General features: G+C 40.4%; 1 protein-coding gene across 2 annotated transcripts in view; it reads right to left on the bottom strand.

The window, feature by feature from the left end:
* LOC121506925 (membrane-associated guanylate kinase, WW and PDZ domain-containing protein 3) overlaps positions 1-13224 on the bottom strand; it is a 395012-nt gene that overhangs the window by 100901 nt on the left and 280887 nt on the right. For both annotated transcript variants that reach the window (XM_041782974.1, XM_041782975.1), the window contains exon 3: positions 1358-1477. In XM_041782974.1, the coding sequence (XP_041638908.1) occupies positions 1358-1477 (120 nt within the window). The remainder of the gene's footprint in view (positions 1-1357; positions 1478-13224) is intronic.

Genomic DNA, 13224 nt, shown 5'->3' with positions numbered 1-13224 from the left:
CTTTTTAATGCCAGATGGTAATTTACAGCCCTACAGTGCACAGCAGACTGGAGTGGATGCTGAAATCTCTCTTTATAAGAAATGAAGCTCAGCGTTAGTTCATTTCGGTCATACGCCCAGCTGTGATCATCTGATGGCCAGCTGATTCCAATTACAACCTCCCAGCTCCAACAGCCAATCACAGCTCTTTCTCTCAATACAGCAGTGTATTTAAATATGACATACTTCTCACCAATCCCTGCTTGCATTAATGCTGATACACCTTGCAGCTGCTGCTGGAAAAGCTTCACCTCCTCCACCCCAGCCTCCTCCTTTATAGCACAAAGATTGTTGCACCCTCATATTCAGATTCATGCTACTATGGATTAATTGCTTTGAACTAATTATATCGTATTCAATATGCATTGTCATTAATGTCTACTTGGAGCTCCATCTGGATCTCCGAGCTCCCCACCCTGTCTCTAAGGCTGAGTACAGCCACCAGCCTGAGGAATCTTATTTTGATTGTTGAACTCGTGATCAGATTCTTTCGGTCATTACCAAGAGTTCATGACCATGGGTGAGGATTGGAATGAAGATCCACCGGTAAACTGAGGGCTTTGCCTTCTGTCTCAGCTCCCACTTCACCACAGTGGACTGGCACCACAGCTGCAGTGCAGCCAATGCTGCACCAATCCACGTGTCCATTCTAGCCTCACTCATGAGCAAAATCCAAATTCTCAAATCCTCTCCTTTATTGGTTGTTGTTGCAGCTCCAGTGTAGGTATCAAACTTCTGTATCTGACACACAAAACAGACGACTTGAATATGTGTCAGCACTGTAATTCTCTGTGTTTTCACTGCTCACGGTTTGAATTTTGCATTAATAAAAAATTTGCTTTGCCTATGACATCTGCCATCCTGTGCTGGCTATTTCTGGTTCTTTTAAGCTGGTGGGTGGGACATCTACTTTTTGGTTAATGTAAGGTTTATTTTAATCCCAGCAGACAAAAAATGTACAGCCCTGTCCTGATTTTCTCCCCTATTTCTATTTAAATATAAAGTCTGCACACTTTATCTCTCGTATTCTCATTTTACACATGATGGAGAAACTGAATAGAGGAGTTCATCTGAAGGGCTGCTAATCAGACTGTCACTTCTTACAAGTCTTTAATCAGGTTTTACTGATCGATACATTTTGTCCCCCTTGTCATATTTCACTGAGGCTGGCTGTAAGTCATAATGACTGTGAATATCGAGCTTCCACTCAGACCATTATAGAGAGCTGTTGGGGGGATCGTGTGTGTAAATGTATGCAGCCACATGCACATGGACATTATCAGGTGTCTGATGCAGTTAATACTGTTGTCATGCTTACCATCATAGGTGCCGCTCTCCAATAGGAGTCCACTCTCCTCCAGGATCCTGAAGTCCCCCACACTGATGAAGTTGTAGTCCACTCCTGGCACCTCCCCATCTCGAGGAAGCCTTGTGGTGCCTGAAAAAGACAACAAGAGAAGAAATATACATGAATAAAACAGGTTTTAAATAAATACAGTTCAGTATAAATGATGCTAAAAATGGCATAAATGTGAAAAATGTTGCTTCTGGGTGTAAATCACTATTTAGAATCTAATGAAAAGGGTGTTTTTACACGAATAACTATGTCTTTCTTTGTTTAACAGATCTCAATCAAACAAACAAATCAAATGAATTAACTGATTTAACCCTAATTAATTTGAAACATTCCAATACAGGTTAGCCACACAGTTTTCTGAACCAAACAGCTGCATTCACTATGAAAAACTAAAAAACTGCACTTCCTCAAGTGGCCACTTGAGGGCTCATCTCAAAGTAAGTCATTTCCCATTAGGTCCAATATTAAAATCCCAGACTTTCCACAAAATTAGACATGTTCACTGTCCCTTAAAGGGATACTTCAACATTTTGGCAAATTTGCCCACTGCCATAATCCCTATAGTCTTAGTAAAAGGTTCATTACCTTTAGTTGTCAGTGCAAGCTATTTTTAGATCCGCGCTGCTGAGTTAGGAGCTTTCCCTCATCAAACTCATCAAATACACAATCCAAAAACTCGAAAACACTCTCTTGGACAAGTTGTGACCTGCACATTCACCACGCTATGAAATAATCATGGAACATTACGAGATGGAGATGTTTTAAAGCTAAATGCAAACCCGGAACTACACTCCACACGTGGCTGCTGCACTGTGTCACTCCTCCCAGTAGTTCACTCAAGAAATAGTTCCGAGTATTTGCTTCATGTGTTGTAATGTTACATAATTATACGTTATTATTTCATAGCGTGGTGAATGTGCAGGTCACAACTTGTCCACGAGAGCATTTTGGAGTTTTTGGATTGTGTATTTGATGAGTTTGATGAGGGAAAGCCAGGATACCATAAGACTCCATAAGACTCTGCGTTGGCAGAGCAGCTCCTAACTCAGCAGCGCGGATCTAAAAATAGCTTGCACCAACAACTAAAGGTAACAAACCTATTAGTAAGACTATAGGGATTATGGCAATGGGCGAATTTGCCAAAATGTTGAATTATCCCCTTAAACACACAACACCTACAGCTGGGTGGAGAGGAGGCAGACAGCGTTGTGAGAGGAGGTGGAAGCGGGGCAAATGAGCTGGGCTGCAGGCTACACTGAGAGCGGCCCCAAACAAATATGCCATACCGAGCATCTTTCTCATAAATGCCCACTCCCTCACTAACAAGATGGACGACATAAGGCTGTGGATTTCTAATCAACACTTGAACGACTTTTTTTGGACCAGGCTGCATGAAAACTTCCTGGACCTAGTAGCTAGCTAGCTTGTAGGCCGCTCCATATACAGAGTGGACCAGACACCTGACACCGGTAAGACTAGGGGGGGTTGTTGGCTCACCCCTTCCTCCCCTTAAAGACATCTACTCAAGTCATCTCAGCAAGCAGGCCTCCAGGATCCTGATGGATCCTTTCTAACCACCGCTTGGATGACTGTGTTTGCTGCTACAGAGGAGACTGCCAAACGAAACGTTGTATTTTCACTATGCACTGACTATAAAATATCTATAATATGAGCTGGTAAACCTTGTGGGGTCCTGGATTAGATTGAAATGGCAACTCAGTTTAAGATGACAGTACAAGCTATAGTATTGTGCTGTTGGAAAGCAAACAAACAGTTCTGAGAGTTGACTCTTTTATGGACAATAGAAGCCGGGCCCGGTTCAAGAGCAGGCTCCCTTTTTCCATTTTTTTATTGTTTAAGAACCTTGCAAAGCAGATGGACAGGCCACATTCTATGTCTGCGATCAAACAGTTCCTTACTGGCTACAAAACCAGACCAGCTAGCATCATTTAAGGAGTACAAGGTGGTAGCTAAAGGTGTGGTTTGGTGATACTTGAAACTGCAAGCTTGTAAACAATAGTGGCTGGGAAGAGATTGGCACTGATATATCTATAAAGGCATTTTTTTTTTAAAGAACTGGACATTTCCTTGTTGAAAGAAGAGCTTAAAACCACCCTGAAAGCTTTTCTTGGTGGAAAAGACTGGCTTTGGCGAGAGTTTAGTTTACCAACTGGCTCCTGTGATAGTTAACAACTACAGCTGCCTGTCCAGCTCATATTACGCAGTTCATTTCCTGAGATGGTACCTGCCTACTATGACATATGTTTGAATGAATGTGGTGGACAGAACATTAGTCCAATTATCCTTTGACTTTTTTTCCAAGCACCATCAATGAAGGGTTTCCCAGATGGATGTAAAATAAATATCAATGCCATGGCTTTGTGAAACAATCCAACTGGTGTGTCAGGTTAGTTACTTTACTGTCATAAAACAGGCAAAATGTGGCCTAAATGAAAAGTGGGAGCTAAAAGATCGTCTCTTACGAGTGAGCCGAGCCAATGATCCAGATCTTTAAAAAGAGCTGGAATGCCCGTCCCTACAAGTGAGGCTGGATGGACATTGCCTGTGCAAACACAAGCATGATCACGGTTTATTGTACCAAACCATGTCAAACAGTACTTAACCAGACCGGATCAGAAACTATGCCCTATTCTCTAAGAGTAACTGAAGCTTCTGCTAGTGAGTTATCAATGTGTGGTTCATGATGTATATCCTGGCTACAACTTAGATGGAGAAAACAGCAGCGTGTAAAAAATGACTGAGGCGATGAGTTGCGTAACCTCCTAGTGTGAGTTAGGTTCAGTCAGTCCCACTGAGGGCAGCGTGGATGCAAATGAAGGCCAATCTGAGTGCAGATTCTGCTCCTGTGGAGAAGCATCAGTCTATTTCAACACTGGCGCCATGTTTTTTTGCCTGCAGGATGAATATCCACAAGGCACAAATGGACACCACATGATTGCATTAGCATGAGGATTATGTAAACCATATTCCATGAATAAATAAATAGGACTGTGCCACTGGTGCACTCAGGGCTAATTAAGTGGTGTGTCACCATACTTGTAAACTCCATAGAAATAACCTGAGCTGAACGGGAGGCAGGACAGTGGTTATTTAGTATTCAGCCGGCTGAACAAAGAACCCAGCATGGACCAATCATCAGCGCCGCATTCCATCGCAATCTCTGTCGCCTACATTTAGATTCACTCGTGGTTATAAAACCGAGTCATTGTTCAGATCAGAGTCATTTTTCAGGGTTATAGGTTGGACAGAGGGGAGAGGAAGGCTGAGAAATATCCAGGACAGGCAATCAGTGATTAATAATCAGTCCAAGTCATAATAAAAGCAATTTATAATTTCAAATCAACATTAATTTAATGTAGTAATAAATCTCAGCACAACAATGGAGCGGTGCAGCAGCTAAGAGGAGAAGAAGCACAAAGTAGAGAAATTCCCATAGCAGCATACCAGGATGTTCCTATAAAATCTACTTTAATGCAGACTGGGTTGGCCAGTCTTCAAATCTATAGTAGAGCTGGCCAAAATGTTTAATATTTTACTACTTTTTATTGCAACATGCTATAAAGTTATACATCTGCATTATTTCAATGACTGACAATGATCTGAACAGATAAGCTGCACTGTGCTGCAACACTAGATATGATAGGACTGCCAGTGGTGACCACCAACTCTTATCAGTGCAGAATAGATACATTTTTAAAGACTTGTCACACAGTAACAGCAAACAGCACATTTAACAGTGTTTACATAATGTTAGCACTGAAAAGACTCTGAATACCTGAGTGTCATGTTAAAAACTGTTTAACACAGATGTTCTTTGGTAGTTTTGCAGGAAGAAGAACGAGAATGAGTACAAAAAAATCATTTTCATTCATTTATTGATTACTTTCTACATTATTCTTGGAAGGACTCCTGTAGATATGAAGATGGATGGAATATCTCATACAACAAATGTTCATCTAAGTTGCAAACCACCTGTGGTGTTTGTTTTTCAAAGAAATTCTCCCTCAATTTTAACTTTTTTCAAATCAGAAGTTGAGCTAAATTATATCATAAAATGTACTTTTTTTTTTTCTAAAATGTCCTTGCTAAGTTCTGGTACTTTTTGCTTCATTGGCATCTGCAGAAATAACCAGAGGAACCCAAACGGTGGCTTTAACAGTAGTGTTATGAACATGCTGTTCCATGTCTGACTGAAATGGGGATCTGTTGTTTCCTGAATTAATCCAGAACTCCAGATTCATCAACGTGTGGAGGTGACACACATGAATAATGGATATCTAAGGCCCTATGAAATCGGTTTTATTTTTTGCAAAGTTCTACTTTTTACCTTTTCACTAATTTAACTTTAACAAAGAGTTTCCTGTTTATGTAAGTGAATAAATATTCACTAATTAGATAGAAATAACCTAAAATTCATTGACTCAGTTGACCCAGGAGCCACAGTTTGGATAACATTGGTAAAAAATAATTCTAACCAGTGTAACAGTCAGATATTTCCAACATTTTAACATCTACATCTTATCACACTGGCTCCAAACTGATCTTTATGATGTAAATGAATAAATCCTTCTTTTCTCTCAAACACAGAGTGATAGTAACTTAATAAGAAGGTAACATTAAATTTAAATGGTTAAAAGTAAACCTGTGGGGCATAAAGATGGCCTTGTGGTCTCAGGCTTTACCCGTGTATTCTATCCACCGTCCTTGTCTATCGAATAAAAAAAGGCATGAAAAAGCCCAAAAACAAATCTAAAAAATTTTTTTTAAAAAGTAAACCTGTTTCCTAAACTTTTATTTACTCTCACAATATGTAAGAGTGCATGCAGTTTGATGCTGCATTGTGTTTCACTCCTGACTGTAACGGTTCTCTCCTCATCTCTCTCCATCCTCGCTGTCTGTCCATCTGCCTCGTATCGGACCGCTACGTAAATGCAGACACTTATTGGCTCGTTAAGCAACCAAAGGGAACTACAGTATCTACTGGAGGAATTATTAAGCTAAATGATACTTGAATGTAACATCCTGTAGACCAGTGGTTCTCAACCTTTTCAGCCTGCAACCCCCAAAATAAAGGTTCCAGAGACCAGGGACCCCCACTGTACCTGAAGGTGGTTGAACACAGCCATGCATATTTAAGAATAGTCATGTGGAGACAAGGCCGCCCCTAAGGGGGGGGGGGGGGGGGGGGGGAAGCTGTCTGGGGCCCAGCCAAACTAGGGGCCAGCAAAATCATGGTCCATTGTAAGGTTAAGCTGTGGTATATGCTTATCAAAGAAACAAATATCTTTTTAATTCATTTTTGTAGTAAGTAGCCCTCTTGAAAAATTGCTAAAATTGAAAAGTTAAAAAAAAAGCTAAAAAGTAGATAAGAATGGCAAAAATAACCAAAAACAAAAAATGGCAAAATGGGTTTAAGTGGCAAAAACAGGCATATTAAGTGGTAAATGGGGATTAAAGAGTGGCGACAATAGTGTTAAAGTGCCAAAAATAGATGGAAATTTGGTGAAATGGGATGAAAAATTGATATGAACTGGCAAAAAAGGGTTAGCTGTGGCAGAATCTGGAAGAAATGGGTGACACTGGCAAAAATGGGCATATCAAATTATTGTGAAATGTGGCGGTAAAGAGGGGTTAATAGTGGAATAATGGGACAACAGTGCCAACAATTGGCAGAGAGTGGCAAGGTTTGGGTTAGAAGTGGCAAAAAGAGACAGAAAAAATGCGGAGAAAAAATGCGGTGTAAAGGGTTTAAAAATTGAGAAAAAATGGGTTTTAAGCGGCAAAAATGTGATAGTTGGCAAAATTGATGTAAAATTACAACAGTGTAATTTAAAAAATATTCTTAGTTATTAAGGCATCTGGAGACCTCCGCTCAGTGTCTCGCAACCCCCAATGGGGTCCTGCCTCAACGTTGAGACCCCCTGCTGTAGACTATGGGACTTCACAAAATCTCGAGTTTGAAGCGTTCGAGGGGTGAGTAGGTCTTTAGTTCAGCCTGAAGTCACAGCTGCGTGGCTCGTACACAAACACCACATGTGCCTAAGACATGCTGAGCACTCCCCTAAAACCTACATGAAAAGAAACATATATCACTGTCAAAAAACAACTTTTCTTTGAACTTTTTCATTGATAAAACCCCCAAAAAAGACCTGCACAATTTTTTTTTTTTTTAATCACAAAAGACCTTTGTATAATCTCCTTAATAACTCTTCCATTATGTTTTTATTCAGTATGTGTAAATCTAATTTTTGCAGCCTCAGAGCAGACAAAGCCTAGCGCCCCCCTGAGGGGATCCCGGACCCCAGCCTAGGAACCAATGATATACAGCATAAGCATACAGGTAATATGAGCTATAAAAATAACGTATGTTTTAATAACAGAGGTATCAACCTGTACCTGAGTTAGTACTAAAGCTCAGAATGGGAAAAAAAGTAGTTTGAAGACAAGAGATGCTTTTAGATGTGAGAGAAATGTGATCATCCATACAGCAAAGCTGCAGCTACAGCACAAAGAGGAAGTAACAAACAGCAGCGGTGTTTCTAATTAGCTGTACGTGATGCTTACCTTTTCAGAGACAGAATACACACTGTATGTCGCACTGAATTGACCTTCTGTCTGATACTCCTGTACCACTCTGAAGCAGATCTCATAGAAATATGTTGTTGCATCTTTGACATTTGTACAGTGTGCACCAATTAGCAGTGAAGCAGTGGTGCAGATCGCGGAGGCCCAATGGCCTATTAAGTAACTTCTTGTTGCCACCCCCTTTTGTTTTTTCACTCTTATATTTCCTCCTTAATTGGACTGAGACGGTGTTTCTGCGCCAGCACAGACAAAAAAAAAAAAAAAAAAAAAAAAAACAGTTTGAAAGAGAAAACAATCAGAGCGGCCTTCTTGATTCCATAGTTTTTGTAACACACGACACTGACGTTGTATCTTGTGTGAAAATGCCAGCTGATGCTGCTTCTCATTACCAACTTGTCTGCCTGAATTCGCCTGCTTTGGTCACTCTAAAATGTCCCCTGAAGCCCAATTACTTGAGCCACTGTTATGTACCTGCCAAGGATCTCCCAGAGTCATCATCCTGGATGTCACAGCCACATATACCATGAGCCTCCTATTGTAGATCAGTTGGTGACAACATAATGAGGGCTTTCTACGCTCTGAGCGCACAACGAGGGAAGGCAGCAATCCTTTTAGAGCAGAACTTTGTAACATCCTGTCGTACATTCCCCTTCAATACAAACACAGACACTTTGAATGCGTCTTCAAATAAACTGTCTGAAGTTGTCTTTTATCAAACAAATGCTCAGTGTTTGTTAAAAAGCTGAGCAGTCAATATGCTGCCGGTAATGAGAGCAGACAAGAGAGGAGTGTTGACGTAGGGAGGCCTTATCAAACACAACAAAGATTTTATGTCAGAATACAGTTATAAATACTTCAGGAAATGTATAGGAAGTGTGTGCAGCTGGAAGAGGAGAACATTTTTTCAATCTTAGGAATGATTCAACTTTTGAGGAAACACACTTAATTGACTTCTTGCAGCTTTGGATTAAAGGGTCGATACCAATCATAAAACTGAAACGAGTGCCAGTGGCTAGTTAGCTAAGCCAACAGATGGAGATGAAAAGTGGGTGTTTCAAAGCTCAATATACATCATGCAGTTTGTTTAATTTCTGAAAAATCTCATTAGTAAAGAACGAACAGCAATTAATTTAGATTTAAAGATTAACTGATCAAAGTGCATCAGTTCAGGGAGCACTGGATCTGTACAGATGTGACGCTGAGAAGTCAATGGCATGACTTTTAGAGAAGTAGAGGTACAATGTAGTTTTATTTCAAGGTTTAAACTCTGTTGCTGATCATGCTGTATAAAGCATTAGCCTCTAAAGTTGGAAAATGAAGCCAAAATGGTTGAGCAAAGTCCGCAGTTCAGATTGGGGTCATCAACTGGAGGCCACATCAGGCCCCCCATTCCTTCCCATCCAGCCCCCACAACATTATCAAATTCAAAACATGGAAAGGACAACATATGTTGTGGTAATTCTGGTATTTTCTTTTCCTAAACTCCTCACAGTTATTAAAATGACTCCCAAAATAATTGAGATTGAAATAATTTAACCAGGAATGATTTTATCTCCACCAAATTGGAAATTGACTCGCTGCTTTCCAGCCGAAGTCCTTACAGACTGACTTCCATCCCCATAGTAAACTGACTTTTAAACTCAACTTCTGTCTTTTTAGGAGAGTAAGGTCAGCAGAAGGTGGCTTTGTAGTGCATTAGGTAACACACAAATCATCAGCATTTGGAAGCACTAGAGCAATTTAAAGTTCAGACTGAACTTTAAAGTTCAAACCCACATTTTCATCATTCAGTAAACAGAATCATGCTTTTGAACCAACATTCAAATGGGATCATCTTGTAAAGGAGGGATTCCCACCCCTGATGACTGACATAACTGCAATTAGTGAGCTCTAGAGGTTTCCCTGTTTCCATTCCTCATGCTGAGAAAAGCTGAAGATGTAACACTGGTACATTAGAGCAAATTCTTTGCAAGAACCAAGATAAGCATATTTGAAGAGTTACTGTGGTTAAATCTGTATGTTAACGTGTGTCAGTCTGTGTATTTCTATCCTAGACTGAAACAAATTGTCAGTTTAGTCTTGCATGGACTGTGCACTGCTGAGACAGACTTTTTTTAAAGCATCTGGACTGAGAGGATGTCACGATGGGACCGTCAGAGGCAGTCAGTCAGAAATGGCAGGCCATAAATTTTGCATGCTGATTTGGTGCAGCGTGTTAGGTTAGGACATGAAAAAAAATTATAAAAAGAGATGACTTAGGGCTGTGCTTTTGAAAAGATAACATTGAAAAAAGGAGTAGGAGAGAAAAAGAATCATAAACCAAGTGACTACTTGTCTTTTTGAAGAGTTTGCTTTGAGACATTCTTTTGTCTTTGTCTTTTAATGCCTTTATTCTGTTGAATAGTGAGTAATCTAGTTTGGTAGCAATTTGATGCCACCTGCATCAAACTGCTTGTTTTCTGTCACAAAAAAGAACCAGATGAATAAAACTTCATCTTCAACACGTCAAAATCAGTACCCAGAATGCACAATGCAGAGAGACTCTCTATGCCACTATGTTAGTTAGTTAGCTGACATTATTTCATTCATTTTGGGCAGCCATTCATCAGGCTGGAATCCAGAGGTTAGCCGGTTCAAGTGCAGTTTGGAGTTTGTTGCCTTTGAGCAAGGCAACGAACTCCAAACTGCTCAGGCCACGCTCTTTTGTGTGCAGTAGCCATGTGCATGGGATTAATGAAGTTTTTCTTCTTCTAACTTGTACAGTCCCTGAATAATCAGCACCATCCTGCCACCAGTTGTCAGTTATGTGTGCCGTTCTTATATGATGCCTTCATTACCGTGTCTTCTTCTCCATTTGGCTAAAAGGTAAAGTCCTGGGTAATGTTCAGGCTGGCTGATGTGTGGTAGTGTTGCTCACCGGTGTTGGACATGTTGTGTCTGTAGCCAACTGAAATACTGATACCGTAAATCAGGCATACATGCTCATCCTTCACATTTTAGGGGAAAAAACAACCCTTACTCTCTATGGACATTTCTAACCACTTTCATTGTCTGTCATAAATCTGACTAAACAGAGAAACAACATTGTCTCCACTTCTGCTCCGCTAGCTAAACGACCTGACCTGTCCATGGAGGTTATGTGACACATATAATATTGGTTAGGTTCAGGTGCTGACAAACTTGATGCATCACCTTCTGTTGAGTTCTGATGGGCCTGCATTTGAGAGGACAATAAAACTGTATTCAGTCACGGGACTGGTGCAAAAGTCTGGAGGGCAAAAAGAGCTTAGGAAAGTGGCAGCTGCATTGACCACTATGTGGAGCTGCAGCACAGCCTTTTTAAAGCTCCATCTTTTCAAATTTCTCTTGGAAAAATTAAGATGCTGATCTCAAGTCTTTTCTTCAGTTTCAACTTCATTGTCTGTCAAGGGAAATTTACTAGTAAAAACATGAAACATGAGAAACGAAATCACACAAATTCAGACACAACACTGAAACGCAAAAATACATGTAAAAACAACTGAAGGCAGAACCATCAATAAAAGACCTCTTCAGACATCTGCAATGAAAATAAAGTGCATTTCACCACAGTGTGTAATTGTTTTAACTGCGTTTCATACATTTTTGTCTTGCGTAATTTGGTCTAATTGTGTCTCCTTCGTATCTCAACGTCAGTGTAAATGAGGAAAACCTCAATGGTTTTCAAGAATTAAATAAAGATTCAATCAAAATAAATGGATGCATGTTTACATTCTATGACACTAGCAAAACAGAGATATTAACCCTTCAAGTTCTAAGCTATTTTTAACCATTTTGTCACTCCTGGACTTATTGTCTTAAAAAGCAGAACAACGTAGGCCTTAAGAATATGTGTGCTGCAGAAATGACACGTATATTTGAGCAAATAGGATCACAAGGACCAAAGAAAGAACTAAATGGAAAAAAAAACAAGATTTTTATGCGTAACACACAGTAAACAACAATCACTATGACTTTTTCTTTTTTTTTTTTGCAAAAACTTCTCCTTGGGGACCAAAAAGTACAAAGATAATCATTCTGTGACAAAAGTCTTCAAATATTAACATATTTATGACAAAAACTCTTGTGCCTCTTTGTAGCAGCTCTACTTGAGTCACTATTCAAAGTGGTTCCTGTCAGCAGAGAGACAGAGGGCCACATCACAGGCTCTCTGAGTCTTTCTCTCCATTGTGAGCTATTCAGGCTGTCTCCTGCGTGATCTTAGTGCAATGGCATGTGTAGTTTGCCAAAGCATGAGGCGGCAATGGAACAGCCTGCCATTGGGTTATAGCAAAACAATATGGTGGTTTGCATTAGCTGCTAGCATCAGAAATGATCAAAAAACAGGTTAAAAATGTATGAAAATACATTCAGTGTCAGAGATCCTGGTGTAGATTCAATTTTAAACACCCCTGAAAGTCACTCAAGTTCCAGGCTCACTAGAAAAGCTTCCATAAAGAAGTTGAAGGTGTGGATAGCATCATTAGAACAGCACAATGGAGGGCAGCAAGAGGAAAAAAAGTATGTGGCTATGATTTACAGTCGAAGTCATCTAATTTATGGCTGCACGGTGGCACAGGGGTTAGTACTGTTGCCTCACAGCAAGAAGGTCCCTGGTTCACTTCCTGGTCTGGGCCTTTCTGTGTGGAGTTTGCATATTCTCCCCCGTGCATGTGTACTTCCTTCCAGGACCAAAGTCATGCTCATTAGGTTAATTGGTGACTCAAAAATTGGGCATAGGTGTGAATGTGAGCGTGCCTGGTTTTCTGTCTCTATATGTGAGCCCTGTGATTGACTGGTGACCAATCCAGAGTGTACCCTGCCTCTCTCCCAGTGACAGCTGGGATAGGCTCCAGCCCCCAGATAAGCAGTAAAGAAAATGGATGGATGGAAGTTATCTAATTTTATTGTAACCTTGGCCTCCTCTTGTTCTGGACACCAATGCCAGCCAAACTTGCATCTTTTGCTCATGTTACAATCCAAGTTAGCTGCTTAATATCGTTATTGCCTCCCTAAAGGTGTTTTCATCATGCTTTTTGACAACAATGGGCCATCTTTGTGTGTTGAGAGATTCAGATACTGCAATGGCATGATGCCACATGTCCCTATCTGTCTGTATTTCTGCATTGCAGGAAAGCGAGTTGCAGTTGCACAGCAGGAGCTACTGTAATCCCTCTGATACTCCCTCTGATGATCACCTTGCC

The sequence above is a fragment of the Cheilinus undulatus genome, linkage group 3 (genome assembly GCF_018320785.1).
Source record: "Cheilinus undulatus linkage group 3, ASM1832078v1, whole genome shotgun sequence".
Lineage (NCBI taxonomy): Eukaryota > Metazoa > Chordata > Actinopteri > Labriformes > Labridae > Cheilinus > Cheilinus undulatus.
The sequence above is the reverse complement of the archived record's forward strand: the minus strand, read 5'-3'. Positions and strand labels throughout refer to the sequence as shown.